Here is a 16906-nt window from a genome sequence, read left to right on the forward strand (position 1 = left end):
CTTAATTACCTTTACACATAAAGCCATGAAAAATGTCAAAAATTTCCCTTTCATCAAAAAAGTAGAATCATTACACATGTAGAATTATACCTATTTAACGTGTGTGTTGGAAATATCCGTGTTTGTCTATTTTAGAAAACTGTGTATCCCTAGGTAAATGTGGCCTCCCTGTTGAAGCGTTCATCTATCGGTCGCGTCGCCATAGTTGTTTGCGCTTGTAGAGTTGTAGGTGGGGTCGGGGGCTGAAACTTCGCACCACAATAATGCCGTTTTTCGAGACTTGCGGGCCCAACGAGGCCATGGTGGTATCGGGTAAGTACCCAAGGTTGTAGACACGTGGAATATTGTTCAAAAGTTGTCCGCATTTGTGGAAAAACTGTAGAAAAGGAAGCATCTGGTCTATGTTTTTGTGCTGCTGCTGATGCACACGGATGGGGAGGGGAGGGGAGGGGGGCGGTCCTGCTCTGTTATTTTTCTGTTCCCAACGGAAATGATCTTGCAATTGGTATAATTTGTAGCAGCCTTTGGAGACTTGTTTTTACTCGTCTATCTCAAGACCTCAATTACACTTTTGTTCCCGTTGATAGACCAGAGAACGCTTTGGATCACATGAAAATTATGCTCCGTATGCACAAAACAAATATTTTTTTGACGAAGTTATGATAGGGATAGGATAGGATTCGTAAAGCATTTTCTACTTATCTTTACTGGTTGTATTTTCAAAATACATCTTATCTATGCTATGATATGTTTTTCACATCTGCTCAAGTATTTCTTCAGCAATAGTCGTGTTATCAAATCATTTGTTTTTGATGCACCCATACTCATATAGTCACATGTGTTGGTAGGTGTGTTGGTAAATTTCCATGAAAATGATTTATGATTATTATATGAATGCTGATGTGAAGTAGCATGTTTGGGCCATGTTGATTTGATTACGTGGATGACATCAGCATGCACATGAATTTTCGTCCATTTCCAAAGAAAAAGCTTTTCGACCATACTGTAATTTAGCCTGGGTGCTACCTGATAGCCAGCGACATTAGGGAGCCAGTAGAAACTACGCAGGATGGCACCCAGGCTAACTGTAATTACAAAGCAGCTGCAAAGTGAAGAAGTATATGTAGTAATGTCCTGTAGCAGAAACAGATCAGGAAATAGGAAGCAGTATGTTTCCCTTTACTTTAGGACAAAGCAAGATATATAAAAGGAGCAGTATATTTCACTTCAGAATAAAAGTATTGAATTAAATTTATCTTAATTTGGGAGTCCTTGTTGTACTCAGTTTACAGTATAGATATACATAATGACAATCAATAATGACGCACAGGTTTGTATATATTGTAAATATGGAATATGGGAATGATCAACCATCAACAGGTCTTGCTTTCTTATAAGAAATTTTGAAATTTCTATGAAAATATGAGCTTCAAAATCCCATGAGAAGCTGGTTCCGTGTTACAAGCGTAATGGTGTTTTGCCATTCTGTGCTAACCCTACATGAATAACGACTGAAGCCTGACTGCTACTGTAGTTAATCATCCATGACCCCATTTCACAGTGTACAGTGAAATTTTTACTGTACACTAAAGCCAAAGGCTGAAAAAAATTTCCATTGGCTTTTGAATCGGAAGTGGATGCTTGCAAAAATTGCAATTTCTTATCTTGATGTTAAGTTCTGTCAAGATCTCCGTTCTATAAATAATGCATATAACTCTCGAGAATGGCTTGCTGGAATTAAATTATACTTTCTCATTAACTTCATTTTCCATGGAGAACAGCATACTGCATGCAGGTCATTCTTAAACCTTCATCCTATTTATCCTAAATGTGCACTTTACTGGAAAGACTAACTGGCAAAGAGTATTAAAAATCCTTGATTCGTGTTTAGCTGCATAAGCTCCTTTTTTGCCTGCTTTATTACCCTCCATGAAAATGGGGGTACTGTTTTTACTCCGTTTCATGTTTGGTCTGATATCTGAAGATCGGTGAGAAGGAACTGTACGATATTTGGCAGATTGATGGATGAGGCCTTGGAGATTGTGTAGGTTGACTTTGAGCTCCTGGTGATTGACCTTGGTACTGCAGTTTAATTTTTTTATTCTGTTGTTTTCGCGTTATGGACTGTTTGTGCGATATTAAGGTAGCATGTAGTTGTTATTACCATGGTTTAGTGGTTTAAATTTGGGTCCCCTAGCTGTTTGCGTTTGATATTTACAAAATGTTTAATGTTGGACTTTTTGTGTTGAATGTTTGGAAAATCTGGGGGATGGTTTGGTATGATTTTTGGTATGTGGGTAGTTGTTGAGTCTCTTTGTGTTTTGGAGTGCATTAGCAGGTTGTCGCATATTTTTATTGCTTAATTTAAAAGGATTTTCACTTTTTCACCCCTACTTCATAATAGGATGGTCTGTTTGACCCAAAAGTTGGGACAGAGTGTTTTTGTTTATACCTCCAGCTGGCAGATCAGACCCAGGCAGCCCTATCTATTTTTACCCCTAGACTGCAGGAAAATAAATCTTGTTTGTCTGGTCTGCAGGTCATTTGCCTGGTCATTGACCTACATGTACAGGCAAATGTAGCCTGGGTACCATCCCCAGTAGTATATTCGCAAACTATAAATACAAAGTGCCACCACAAATCATTCTGCTGATAAAAACAAAGTTTGACTCATAATATCTCTATTGAAATACACCAAAAGATTACAAAATAACAAGCTATTTCATGGAGGGATGATGTCTACGACTTCTCCTTGTTTGTTAGTGTGAAGCTAATTCTAGTAATTAGACCACATTAGGCAAGGGCCAATGACTAATCATATGATGATGATCATACTAGTATTTAAAAATACCCAGTCAGTAGTACTAATCATATAATAATGGTTAGGGCAGAAAGAGGAAGAAGCAGTGTTTTTGTAATCTACAAACAGATGTTGGGGAGGAAGATCATTTTCCCACCGCTGGATTTCTATTACTAGTATCTTTCACCCAAATATTTGAGATGCTTGGACTGTTGGAGATTAGTGTATTTGATAATGTGTGTATGCAATTTGACATGTAGTTTCAATGACATGGTATTACTGATAGATGTAATAGTACATGTTGTACTGATGTCTTTGGTGTGTTCAGTGTCTGTTGTACAGTGTACACATGTAACCCTGTTAAATGAACCATACAGCACTAGTAATCTTTTTAGATTGTTAACTAGACAAAATACCTAGCCTCCTAGGGCATAAACAAAAGTCAGGGCCACATACATGTACTGAAAATTGCCCGCACAGGTGTTCCAAAAGGGTGTTTGACGAATTTGCCTTCCAGGCCTTTTGGTTTGGGTTTGTTGAATTCTTGACTACAGTAAACATGTCCTTTTGACTAGCCCTGGGGCCTGTCAAATATGTCGCTGGTATTTTTCCACACCTCTATGCCTGTGTAAGTTAGTACAATACAGGGTTGGTGTGGTGCGTCATAGTCATGTGTTTATTTGTTCTACAGGTCATTCAGGTGAGGTCAGTGGACCTTAGAGGGTGTTATTTTTGGACATGAATATTTCATAAGTGATAATGATTTACCAGTAATTGTTTAATTGCTGTAGATAAAAGTGACTCTTCCTGATGTACAATATTTCTTCAGAAGGAAAATTCTCACTTCATACATTATAGTTATACACAACATAAGTTATGATGACAAAGAGAAGCCGTCAAATTTAGAAGTATCATCGATCTGTGTACCTGTGGGTTATTTGGCAATGCAAATGAATAACGTAAGGTTGGAGGATGAACTGAACTGATGGCCACAATATCAATTTTATGTTATACAAATGCTTTATTTCTCATGCAAATTTAGTGTAAATATAGTTTGTTATCATGTGTAGAAAGATTACAGCATGACGTAGATGAAGCACTAGGATATATATGGGCTGGATTCAGGGAGCAACAAATATAATTATAACATGTGATTGTGAATGTCATTAGATGATAAAAGTGCAGTGAACTTTTAGTAGATTGATTCTTGGTCAAAGTTGCACATGCCTGTTTTACAAACACAACATGGTATGGCTCCTCTAATACATTAGATAGGTAAAACATTATCAGACAAAATCAGAAAACAAGACATACTGTCATAAGATGATATTAGGTGTAAGTGCAGAAATTTGACACAGAAATCCCTGGCTGTAGCCCTCTACTGATGCTGTCGGCTATAGCCTGTAGCGGTCCCCACATGCATAATGGTATTACCCTAATGACGTACCAGATCCCCAGTGATTTTGCCCATCTCTGTATGCTGACATCAGTACATTAAGCAGCCTGCCTCAAAATTGCTGCAAAAATGTCAGAAACCAATGGGGAAGAGGACTCCTATTTCTTCCAAGTGTGCGGGCCGAATGAGGCTCTGGTAGTGTCAGGTAAGATTAAGGCCTACATTCCTGGAAATGTGTCTGTTTTTGGATGTTGATGAGCTTGCCCATGGGTAGAGGTCGCGCTGTGTTCCAGCCATAACAGGCCGTACGTGATTTGAAATCCATTAGCCACGCCTTTATTTTGTGGAAACGTTGCAGGCAATTTAGGACAGAAAATCACATTTGCATGCCTCCTGCTTTTATTGTCAATCGCCTTGCATATTGAGAATCTACGTGTAGCGGTAAATAAGTGTTGTCATACCATACTGATCATTTGGCAGTTGGTGCACCGTTAGGAGGTGTGGCATACACATATTTATGTGATGTGATGTCAAATTTACAGTCAAGTTTGTTGAAATTTTGCCTTGGGAAACATTTCACTGTAATAGTTACTGTATACTAAAACGTACACTGATACAGTAACCCTATTGATTTTTAAAACGTCTATTAAATGAACAGTGAATGGTCCTTTGTTATTTTTGCAATGGGATGATTCCATGTTGGCAAAGCTAAAGGGGAAGGTGAATGTGTTGTTTACATGCCTTGCACATTTTGCTTCAAATACAAGACCAGATCAGAAACAAGCCATTGAAAACTTGACATTCCTTTAGCTTGTGTTAAAATAGTCATCAGCATAAGCCTGGTGTCCTTAAAATGACGGTGGTAAGCGGTTGTAATTTGGTTTTCAATTTTGCTGTCTATAATTGATGAGGCTGTGACGCAGGCTACAGCAATTTCTCCATGGAGGCACCATTACGCAGACATTACGTCTAGCTGGTAATACACTGGAAAGGCATTGAAATATTTAAGTGTAGTAATTCAAATGCAGCATATTTTTTCTTGCTTGTAATGCATGTAGGTACGTGTTATGATTGCGTGTTAGTTGTGTCCAGAGAGTAGTTGAGTTTGTGAACCAAAAAATAAATATCCAATTGGAATGCTTGAAGGACACTTTCGATTTAGGTTAAGAATTATGCAGATTCTATTAGTATTAAAGACATTCTGATGTATAACTAAATTTTGGTACAGGAAGCATAGAGTAAAGGAAGATCTATGGTGTTGATATTCTCTGTATCTAATTTAGATTATCATTTAATATTCTAAAGCAGACTGGAAAGGTTTGTGGATTTGAGAAGGAGGCGTGTCCATGTAGTGAGGATCTAAATAAGGGGGTGTGTAGTCAGCATGTGCAGGGCTTCTCTAATAGACGCTACTTCAGTTGCTCATACTTTGGACTGAATATTGTTTACTGTCATATGTTGCAAATGTCATGGTTGTTTAGGACTGGGCTTGTAACACTGTGAGAGTTAAATGTTGGAAATGGCCATTTTACTGTAACAATATAACCTAAAAAATGTTCTGCATATTTATTTATTTAGTATTACCATTACCTTGTATATTGCATTTCAGATGTATAACATGCCATGCCATGCTTTGTGGGTGCAAGTTCTCTACACTAGTACACATGGAATGCCAAAGGTTCCAAATATCTGAAATGGCTGGCTGATTGTTGTTGTTGTTGTTTACCCCAGGATGTTGTCATTCCCGACCCCTCATGGTGGCTGGAGGGCGTGTGTTTGTCATCCCATGCATACAACAGCTACAGAGGTAAGGAGGCTAGATACATGTACACAGTCTTGTTGTGCTTTATATACTTGGCATAGTGTGACCATGAATGATTCTAAGAATGCAATATTTGGTCATTAATGTGTTGTATACAATTACGTTGAGGTCATAGTACTCCACATTTTGCTTTTGTAATGTGATGTGAGATATTGCACAGCTGTACAGAAAATCTATGCTTCTAGAGTCTATTATCATATTAGTAATTAGATCATAACAGTAAAAACCAAATCATAAAAGCTTTTCAAATTATTTCAACAACTGGTTTCAACAATTGTGTGAGAAATTGTCTTCCTTTTGCAAATTGTATTGAATCTAAAATTGTGTATACATTTGTATGTGTGTTGTGCAAAGCTAATTATGATTCATGAATGTACATGTAAGGTAAAATATTATTGTTCTCCAAGTGCTAATTTTATTGTACAGCAATATTTGCATTTGTTGAACATGATGATGATTTCATATGTTGTTAAGTACCTACATGACATGTTGTTTCATGTTGTACAGTTGATGTGTACTTTAACGTTGATGATTTTTGTCACGACCCAGGATCCCCCTGAACACGCTGACTTTGAGCATTGACAGCCCCACAGTTTATACCCTAGCGGGTGTGCCCATTTCCGTGACGGGGGTGGCACAGGTAATGTCAACAAGCTTGTGTGTTCAACAAAGGTGGTGTCATTTCAGCAACTTGTGTGTGTGTGCATTCCTCAAATGGAATTGCTTGCTTTAAGGTTCATTACGCTTATGACTGAAGGTGTCTTTTTGAAAAAGAAATATTCATCATTGGATCAAAACATTAAGGAACAACTAAGTATTTTTCTTGAACATGTCTTTCATCTATAACCTTACAATCCAATCAGAAATATTGAAATCTTATCAAAATAACATCGGATTTACTCTCTTGGAGCATAATTGCAGTGAGAAATGCAGCACCAAGTGTTGAAATGTTGTTGCTGTCACTAATCCTTCTTTGCTCCTACTAATGATATTGTTCTTTCAGATATTGTCAACCCTGGAACCTCTAACATACTCGTGCTACAGTACTGTCATCTTTAGGCTACAACACACCTGACTGAGTGACTCTCTCTTGTTTTCCCCCTTGTATAGTCTTCCAGTTCAAAGGTTTAGACTAGATTTCAGGTAGACCAATGTTACAAGGCATTTTGTCAGACTAACATCATCCCAGTTTCCTTTTCCGTTTGTTTTTTACTAACCAGGACACTAAACCTCTTTCCCTCAAATGGAAAAGGTTGGTGTCGATACTAACCCACCCGTCTTCACTGTCTGTTGACACAGAATCCCCCTTACTGTGATGACCCTGAATATCGAGAGCCCTAAAGTCTACACTAATAACGGCGTGTCCATAACTGTTAATGGTGTCGCGCAGGTGCTCCATCTATCTCCAGATAACAGTACTGTAGTCGTGCTTGCTCTAGCTGTAGTTGCCGAAATGCTGCTGCTGGATTGAGTCAGTTGATCAAGTTCATGGAATGCTTTTTTGTTTGTTTCTAGAAGTCTGCATGTAGGTTGAGTTTTGAATTGCCAAAGTTGTTCAATATGTTCAAATATGTTGATGTAAAACCTGAACAGCAAAAAATACTAGAACAAAACATACAATACACAGCGTTTCATTATCTAAATCTCAGAGTTTATTGTGCAAGTATTTACATGTACATGTATACCTATATGGGAAGTGTTAGAGGGGTGAGTTGACAGTGCAGCAGCAGTAAAAAAAAGGCCACCATTGGTATAAAAGCACATTTGCAGTTGTTTTCTTTGACTTCACGCACATGTGCCAGAGCAACTACTCATGTACATAAACCTGAGATATTATCATGCATGTACTAGTAGCCATTGGGAGCATTCCTTTGCAAAACAATACTCAGTCATTGTACCTGTGGATTGCCTTTGATAGACTGCATGCAGTGTGCATTTTGTGATGAAAAAGAAAGCATGGAAATAGCAAACTTGATAACATTCATGCAATTCAGACATGAGCAACATTGGAGCTGATATCTGTTCACACAACACAAGGGCACAAGTTTGATTACTCAACAACATTGCAATCACTTTTCTATAATTTAGTCCACTCACTATCAACTGGACTATCATCAGTCAAACATTGATAGCCTACAGTGTACATATACTTCCTATCTCTTTCTTTTTTCAGCTATATCAAGATAAATAGATAAATGCATTTTATTTTGAATTTCTTTTGGAAGGTATTACTTGGGGATGTTCCATGTGAAAATTCTGTCAAAATTGAATCATCACTGCAGCAGTAAATCCTTAAGCTCAAGACAACTGCCCCTGCTCAATCCAGTTCATTGTTTTAAATGTTGTGTTCATTAACCACTTCTTTGTTCTTTCATTAGATTTTTGAAGTTCTCTCTCACCAGTACGTTACCGGCATTCTCCCCTTCTTACATATTGGTTACACACAAATTCTTTACGCATTTACCCTCTTTTGCTTCTTTCCTGTGTTTGTTTGTGTGTGTGTTTGTGTGTGTGTGGTGGTGGTTTTCTGCAGAATTCCCCTGAATACAATGACCTTGAATGTAGAGAGTCCCCGAGTGTACACCCATGAAGGAGTGGCTATCTCAGTCTCGGGTGTTGCACAGGTTGTTGGCCACTTCTACCTTTGTGTAGCCTTTTTTTTTTGTTTCAGCTTGTCGGCTGTAATATGATTTAACAACCCTGCACACCCACCTCCCCACTTGTTTCTTTTTACTTGTACATGTATTATCACTTCAATGCAGCTAAGTGCACCGTTTTTGTATGTCATGTTATGTATATTTGTGTTTTGTGCATGTATTTATATTGATATTCTATGATTTCACATTCTTGTCATTTGCTTATTTCTTAGTTTTAATTTTGACCTTGAGTATATAATGTCAATGTGGTCCTGCTGCTACACTACATTTTGGATACTATATTTCTGCACAGTAAATATGTAGTATAGAGAGGGTTTTACATTACTTTTTCTGCTAGTTACTAGTATTACATTTCATCATGAACTACATTGTACTGGTAGCTATCCTTTTAGTGCTTGAGAATAATGTTCAGGTAAGTACTTTTTCTGTCCATACAAAAGCTTTAAACATGACAGTTGCTGAGTTTTGGATGAAATGGCCCCAAATTTGTGTTACGTTGCACCTCACTGCTAGAATTATATTGCTGGCAATGGAAATAAAAACAAGCTCTAGCATGCATGGCGTTTCTCCTTTCTTATTTTATCACGTACTGAAGTGCAGTTCTGTCCTGTTCTGCTAGGTGAAGATCCAGGGGCAGAACCAGGAGATGTTGGCAGCAGCCTGTCAGCAGTTCCTGGGGAAGTCTGAGGAGCAGATCCGCCGCATCGCCCTGGAGACACTGGAGGGCCACCAGAGGGCCATCATGGGCACCATGACTGTAGAGGTATGGGGGAGCTAGGGGTTAGTCTCCCAGCAGAGGTTTGGGCTTATTTTTGGCATGTTTTTAGGCTTTTCGTTGGCGTAAAAAAAAAAGCAGTCCAAAAAAGAAAGCCAGATAAAAAAGATTTAAAAATACCTAAAACATGACAAAAATAAGCCAAAACCCAAACCACTGCTTGGAGAGTAGCTAGGGGTAGGTTCAAGGAGCCTCAGACTTTCAAATCAAAATTGCTGTGGAGGATTTTATTCTCTGTTTTGGTGATTGAAACAAGAAACATACAGAAACTAGGATGATATCTCAGGCTTTCACAATCTTTCTAATCTTTATTTTCTGATCTTAATTGGTTGTGGTATTTGTTCTGGGTTTTCTAAAGTTTGAAAAAATGCATGTTGAAGATAAATAGAGGTTTATGATTAACCTTAGACATGCTTAGTGGGTGACCCCAAATTGGTGCTGGACCAGGTGTGCTGGTACATGTAGCTCGGCCTGGTAAAGGTTAAGCCTCACCCCTCCTGTGTTTAACCTGGATGTGTAGGAGATTTACCAAGACAGGAAGAAATTTGCCCAGGCCGTTTTCCGTGTCGCCTCGACCGATTTCGTGAACATGGGCATCATCATTGTCAGCTACACCCTTAAGGATGTTCGGGATGAGGAGGTATTTACTAATGTTGCCATGGCAACAAGACCCTTAAAGACTGTGGTCAGCAGTGGCTCAGATTTTTAAAAAAGCAAATGATGGAAAAATTTGGGAAAAAGCAAATTATGGAATAATTTGTACAAATCATAAAAAAGAAGTCACTGCCGATGACAGTATTTAAGGTTATGGATATGTACCGCTCTGCTTGATAATTAATCTGCTTTTTTTTACCGACCAATGTCTTCCAATAGGAGATCTACAAAGATCGGAAGAAGTTTGCCAAAGCCGTTTTTGAGGTTGCCTCGACGGACCTCGTTAACATGGGCATCAGTGTGGTGTCGTACACACTCAAAGACATCAGAGATGAAGAGGTTTGGCCTCCAACATTTCCCCGCAATTTGCAGCCATTCTAGGAAATGTCTTACCTCCCTCCGTCCATTTGTACGGAGCTCTACTAATCAACTAAAGAATAGTCTGAATAGTCTATCACTCTGTGCACCCTTTACTGTACTAACAGCAATCATTAAGAACTAATTCAGCATTTGTCCTATATAGGGTTTCACCAGTAGTCCACAGTTGTAGCTTGTAATGTTACTGTTGCTGATACTGATACTCTGTGGTAAAAACTACACACCACATCTTACTGTTTCTGATGTCTTACTGGGGAACTTGGAAAAAATGAATGTACTGTCAACATGTTCCTAAGTATGGTGAGAAGTGGTGAAGGTCTTCATGCATGTCAAATTACACTATCTCACTGCCATTCTTCAAATCCATCTACACTGTAATTGATAACTGCTGATTTGTTTATGGATGGAGGTAATACTTTGTTAGAATGCTGTAAGCTGCTAGTAAAATCTGGAACAATCCGTGACCTCACCTTCAAATTATTTTTAAGCATTTTTCCCCGTGCGTGAATACTTTATTTTAACCACACATCTTCATATCTATTTTACCCAAACATTCAATCATAACATTGCGATTTCTGGTTTATTTTTCTGTCGCCCTCTTGCTGTCTTTGAGTGTTGTCGAGAGTTTGAGTAGACATCTTTTTTGCACGAGCATTGTTCTTTACTAAGTTGCATAACAGGCTGTGATTTACACTTCACCATCAGATATGTGATGACTAAGTAAGAAGTGAGACACTTTCACTTAAAGCTGCATTTCATGTTTGTCTAAAGGGATAAAAATGACTACTGTTTTGTATAGTGTGTCCTAGGCAAAGACTGCAATGTAAGCCATCCAACTAGCTTGAAAAATATAATAACTAGAAATGATTAAGTTCTACATATATCATGAAATACAGCTTTTTGTTATTACACGTTTATATGTATGTTTAGAGTTTAAACTTTTGGTCCAACACAAAAAAGTTCTCTAACCTAGAACTTTCGACCAGTCACTCTGGTCCTTCTCAGTACATGTAGACCAGTACAGTAATTTTCTACAGAACTTGGATAATGTAACTTTTGCTTTCTTGTAATAGACACAAACAGGTCTTAAGCATTAACTGACATCAAAAGGTTGAGATTCATGTAATACAAAGATGCATACCTGTGTAGTTGTACTTAAGACCCTTCCTTGTGCCTCCTCCGTTGACCACAGGGCTACCTGAAGGCCCTGGGTATGACTCGTACAGCACAGGTGAAGAAGGACGCTCGCATCGGTGAGGCAGAGGCACAGAGGGACTCAGGAATCAAGGCAAGGCACAAACTGTGGTTACTGATTTTGGACAGTAATTTAGGCACAGTAATTTGAGTAAGACATTGTCCATGTTGACACAGTACTACACTTGTAATAACTTCAAGTACAAGTGTTCTAAGTAATGATACCTTTCTGCTCAAGAAACCTGTCTGGATGGATGAAATTTTCCTAAGTTGACATTTTGTAATGATTCAACTAGAGCCTGTTACATGGGGTAAACACTGCTAGTGATATTAAGCTGGTTCTAAGATTGATCTCCATACATAGAACATCTTGCAGTCTTGTAACATACATGTACTTGTAGTAATCATGATTTAATGTCTGTACATTGTTAGGAAGCAAGTGCAGAGGAACAGAGGATGAAGGCTCGCTTTTCCAATGACACTGAAATCGCAGCTGCCCAGAGAGACTTTGAGTTGAAGAAAGCTGCTTACGACATGGAAACCCAGACCAAGGTATACAGGGGATCTTTCTGTGTACCATTTGTTCTTGGTACTGAAGTTTTGAATATGCTTTTTTATTACCTTATGGTTATGTTTATCTAAAGGTTTTGTTCTCTTCTTTCAACAGAAAGCAGAGGCAGAGCTGGCTTATGAACTACAGGTGAGTGAGTGTGTTTTCTTTCACATGGATGTCAAGCCCATAGCATTAGCCCAGCCCCAGTGGGTAAAATGCATACTTTGCTTTAGGATGTCATGGGATCTGGGATCTTGAAAATGATACATGCTACATCCTCTACTCATCACTATATGGGAAAGAGTATGAAAGTCGTACATACAGAACTACCAGAGTTCCTCAAGCTAACCAAAATCTATGACACCACAGTCATCCCTCAGTAAGACATATTATGGAGCATGCATGGTTCCCGTTAAGAACTTTTATTCACGGCCCATTTGTTTAGGAAGACGTGATGTTAAAGAACCACCATGTTTTCCCTCCAGGCTGCAAAGACAAAGCAGATGATTAAGGAGGAGCAGATGCAGATTAAGGTTGTGGAGCGTGCCCAGCAGATCCAGGTGCAGGAGCAGGAGATCGCACGTCGTGAGAGGGAGCTGGAGGCACAGATCAAACGTCCCGCAGAGGCCGAGAAGTACCGGCTCGAGACGCTTGCTGAGGCCAACGCGTAAGTGAGGTTTGAGAAAAAAAAGGAAGAAACATGAGAATCAAATGCATGTTATAGTTGTTGTCAGTCATCTGACATGGCAGGATTCGAACCCAGGACCTCTTGGGTCTGAGCTGAACACTGCCGTTGTGCCACACGACCCCACGTTATAGACTGTTGTCAAAATGGGTTCATATTCATCAAACAGCCTTTGCACAATCCTTAAAAGAGGGACAGAAAGATACAGCACCAACTATAGAATTGACCGTGGTAAGCTGTTGTGTTGGTAAGCTGATCTTATTTGACCTTCACCCTGTAGGAAGCGCGTGCTGATGGAGGCAGAGGCTGATGCTGAAGCTGTCAGAGTAAGACATCATCATTTTCTTTTTCTGTACACTTTCTGTGCACTTCAAGACTGGGTAATGGTCTTAGATTTGCAGTTTGATTCCTGTCCACTATACACTATGCTTACAGTGAGTAAAGTTTTCTTGGACCTGTAGTAACCCAGTGTTCCGTGTTTGTCCCACAGCTGAAGGGAGAGGCAGAGGCGTATGCTATTGAGGCCAAGGCTAAGGCTGAGGCAGAACAGATGGCCAAGAAGGCTGACGCCTGGAGGGACTACCAGGAGGCAGCCATGGTGGACATGGTGCTGGAGACACTGCCCAAGGTACGCACATCTCTGTGTCTGATTGCACTCAGACCTGGCTACATACAGTAAGAACCACCTGGCCAATCAATCTGATCATGTTTTGGTGGTCCCTTAGATGTTTTCCCTTTGACACAAAGATTAAGAATCCCATATATAGTGCCACCTGTCCAGATTTTATCTGTCCCCTGAGTGGTCTTCTGGGCAGTTTTGACTGTATATCAGAACAGTCATACGTACGGCAGTGTGTGTTTTGAATCAAGGATGCTTCTTCCCTGTTAAACCACTGTAAAAACTTCTTCCCATCCCCAGGTTGTTGCGGAGGTTGCGGCCCCGTTGTCCCAGACCAAGAAGGTGACGATGGTGTCTAGCGGGAAGGGCGAGCTGGGCGCCGCCAAGATCACGGGCGAGGTCATGGACATCGTGGAGAGGCTGCCGCAGGTTGTGGAGTCCATGACGGGCGTCGACATGTCAAAGGTCAGAGGGCGCAGCCTCATACAAGACACAGTAGAGTTTAGGTTTACAAAGAAATCTTATAATACAGCTACTTTTTATTGGTCTTCTACATGTACAACTAACAAGTTGACATGACAGTTTTCTTCTTGCTTCAAAGTAATAAATTTTAGGCTAATTTTTTTCACGAGTAAGTAGAACAGCACATATAATGGAAGGATAGTCTTGCTGTCATGGATTGAAAAGTTCACAATAGCTGGTAGAAAAAGTAGATTCAGCATCATGACGTACAGTTACAACAGAGAATTTGGAATTTATCATTTTCTTTTATGGAACAGCTCCACATACTTTCTGGTACACTCACACAGTAGGGCAGTAAAAACACCAAGCACGCAAGGTGTAGAAACGTTGTTGTGAGTATCATGATATAATGTTCCATGTACATGTAGCCTTCCTTTGGTGTTGCAGGTCATTCCAGGATTCAGTAGAAAGGCCCTTTTTTTCTCAGCACAACGTTTTGCACAGTTAGGAAACTTAGCACCAGACATGCACACTTTTGTGGGGCTTTTTTCTTGGGTCAAGACAAGGATTTTAGTTGCTTATGAAAAAGCTTCTGGTCAAATCTAGCATGTTCTGTGTGTGTGCAATGGTTGGTTCTGAGATACACCATATTATGTTTTGTAACTAAGTGTGCTTACTGATGTATTTTTCAGGCCTTGAAGATGCAGGCAAGGTCCGTGTAGATGCCATCACAGCTAATGCTGACATCACATCCTGTGTGGATGTCATCACAGATTTGAGTGGATGTCACCGCAGCCCCTGCTGACACGTACACACTGGCGGTCCAAAATGGCCGCCAGGATAGTGTTGTTATGTACGCTAGATGTTCATGTTAACGTAGCTAGTAGTTATCCTTCATCAACCCTTTCTAACTCAAGCCCATTTATATTCAGGAGTTAGGACTCTACTGTTGGTTTAATGTCACGGTTGTTTGTGAACTGCCTCCAAGATGCATGCCTTTTGGAATACAACAGGACCTAAAGTAATCACAATTGTACAATGTCTAGATAAGTAGTTACTCAGTCCCCACCTTTCTACTAAGCATAGTTGAGCGGAATTAGTGTTACTGCATCTATATAAGCATTTCTGTAGTTAAGTGTAGTGCAGCAGTGTTTTATAAATTATAAGAAGTGTCTCATCAAGATGGGATGTTAGACATTGGAAGGCACAGCCAAAATCTTTGTAAGCTTACATTTTAGTTATTTAAGTTCTGCCATTCACTATTGCCTAAGAGTACATGAGTAGTTGAGGCTTTCATTCCAGATGATATTCCAGTTAGTAAGAGCTACATGTGCTCTGTACAGGGGAAACTTAACAACAACTGCTGTGAAGAACTACATGGACATGTTTTTAAGTGTAATATAAGCAGATCTTTTGATTTTTTACTTGTAACATGTGGACACTTTTTAGTCGAATCTTTTGTAATCAATCCAAATGTTTTGTGTCTGATTGAAGGTTAATATTTCTTTATATATGTTACCTGCAAATAGACTCTCAATTTCACCACTTTTGCACCACACAGAAAAAAATCACTTATCTAATATATTGGATATTAAAAATTGAAAATGCAGTGTGTTGAGAAGCACTTTAATGTTATTGTAGTTGGGACAATGTTGTGGTGAAGAAAAAAATCACCAAGGAAAACTGAAGCTGCAACTAACAAACTGACAACTGCCTTGAAACCAGTAGTAACCAGTGATGTGTTGTGACTCACTCTTGTACAGTTTTGCAGGTCTTTCATGTATTTGTAAGTTTATATGTAACCAAGAAGACAACAGATGATGATCATTTTAAGTCACGTATGTGTACATTTTTGATTGAGAAGTGATTTTAATTCTCTTCGTTATGGAGAAGGGGAAAATTTTGCTGACCTGAAATGGCCCAATCTTGTACTGCAAAAAACAACACATATTGCCAAATCCATCAAATTTTCCAAACGTTTGTGACATTTTGAGTATAATAAGACAAGCTAGCACTTCTAAGTTGTCCAATGTAGATGTCCCTATATTTACATTATCAATGTTCTTCATTCCTTTACATTTTATAGACACTTATTAACTGAATGTGGAAATTAGAAGGTGTGCAAGATTACTGAATACCATTTACTCTTGCAACATTTTCTACAAAATAAGTGCATTTACACAAGATGTCGAATTTGGGAACATCTGGGAACAAAAAGGCTTTTTTCAAAACAATGATGGTTTTTACTCATTCTTTTGATAACAAAACTGGCAACAATGGAGCAAAAATGTTTATCCTTTTTGGAAAAACAATAAATTGGTTTTATACCATGTTTGATTTTACAAGCAAAATGATAAATTTTTCAACATTTTTTTATTAGGTACTAATCTGACTCTACCTTTGGCAGCATTTTTGTGGGGATGTACTCTTAGTATCTCAGGTAACGTTACACTGAAATGTATACTCTTTTGTCTCAACTAATATTCACATTTCTATTCAATGTATATAATTGTGTGATTCTGCATTAAAATTGTCTTAAGGACTGATGATGGATTCAATGTCTTTTTTTCTATGAGATTTTTTTATGAAACATCAGTTAAATATTTACCCTGAAGTTTACTAAATAACTTAAATTATTGGACAGTTATTGGAAGAATGCAATGAATTCATGTATATCATACATAATAGAAAATAGCTTGGGTTTGATCTCTCAATATAATCTGTACACAGGACACGGAACGATCGTTAATAGTCTACATTATACATTTACCGGTCATAGACCTACAGTTGGTGTATGAACCCCCAAAATCATTGACGCAATTCTTGGCCGATTGCCTCATACATGTACATGTTTTATTATTTCTCTGAGGTTTGCGTCCTCCATCCACCACAAAACCTGCCCTGTTATAAG

The 16906-nt window shown here is 38.8% G+C and overlaps 1 protein-coding gene across 2 annotated transcripts; it reads left to right on the forward strand.

The window, feature by feature from the left end:
• Positions 1-197: 197 nt before the first annotated feature.
• Positions 198-16541, forward strand: LOC109466076 (flotillin-1-like). 2 transcript variants are annotated; one of them, XM_019763682.1, is made up of 13 exons: positions 198-312; positions 5928-6003; positions 6568-6658; positions 9295-9438; positions 9971-10090; positions 11675-11770; positions 12109-12228; positions 12344-12376; positions 12715-12896; positions 13195-13240; positions 13405-13542; positions 13834-13998; positions 14688-16541. In XM_019763682.1, the coding sequence occupies exons 1-13, from the start codon at positions 264-266 to the stop codon at positions 14715-14717; spliced, it is 1290 nt and encodes a 429-aa protein (XP_019619241.1). In that variant the 5' UTR covers positions 198-263; the 3' UTR covers positions 14718-16541. The 2 variants fall into 2 exon arrangements, with proteins under 2 accessions (XP_019619241.1, XP_019619242.1); XM_019763683.1 differs by lacking the exon at positions 9971-10090 and adding an exon at positions 10324-10443.
• Positions 16542-16906: the final 365 nt, after the last annotated feature.

The sequence above is a fragment of the Branchiostoma belcheri genome, unplaced genomic scaffold (genome assembly GCF_001625305.1).
Source record: "Branchiostoma belcheri isolate BF01 breed outbred unplaced genomic scaffold, Haploidv18h27 scaffold16, whole genome shotgun sequence".
Taxonomy (NCBI): Eukaryota; Metazoa; Chordata; class Leptocardii; order Amphioxiformes; family Branchiostomatidae; genus Branchiostoma; species Branchiostoma belcheri.

Coding starts and splice junctions, on each gene's coding strand:
- LOC109466076 (XM_019763682.1), top strand. CDS start 264: ATGCCGTTTTTCGAGACTTGCGGGCCCAACGAGGCCATGGTGGTATCG. Junction 9,439..9,970: donor TGGGCACCATGACTGTAGAG/GTATGGGGGAGC, acceptor CTGGATGTGTAG/GAGATTTACCAAGACAGGAA. Junction 11,771..12,108: donor AGAGGGACTCAGGAATCAAG/GCAAGGCACAAA, acceptor GTACATTGTTAG/GAAGCAAGTGCAGAGGAACA.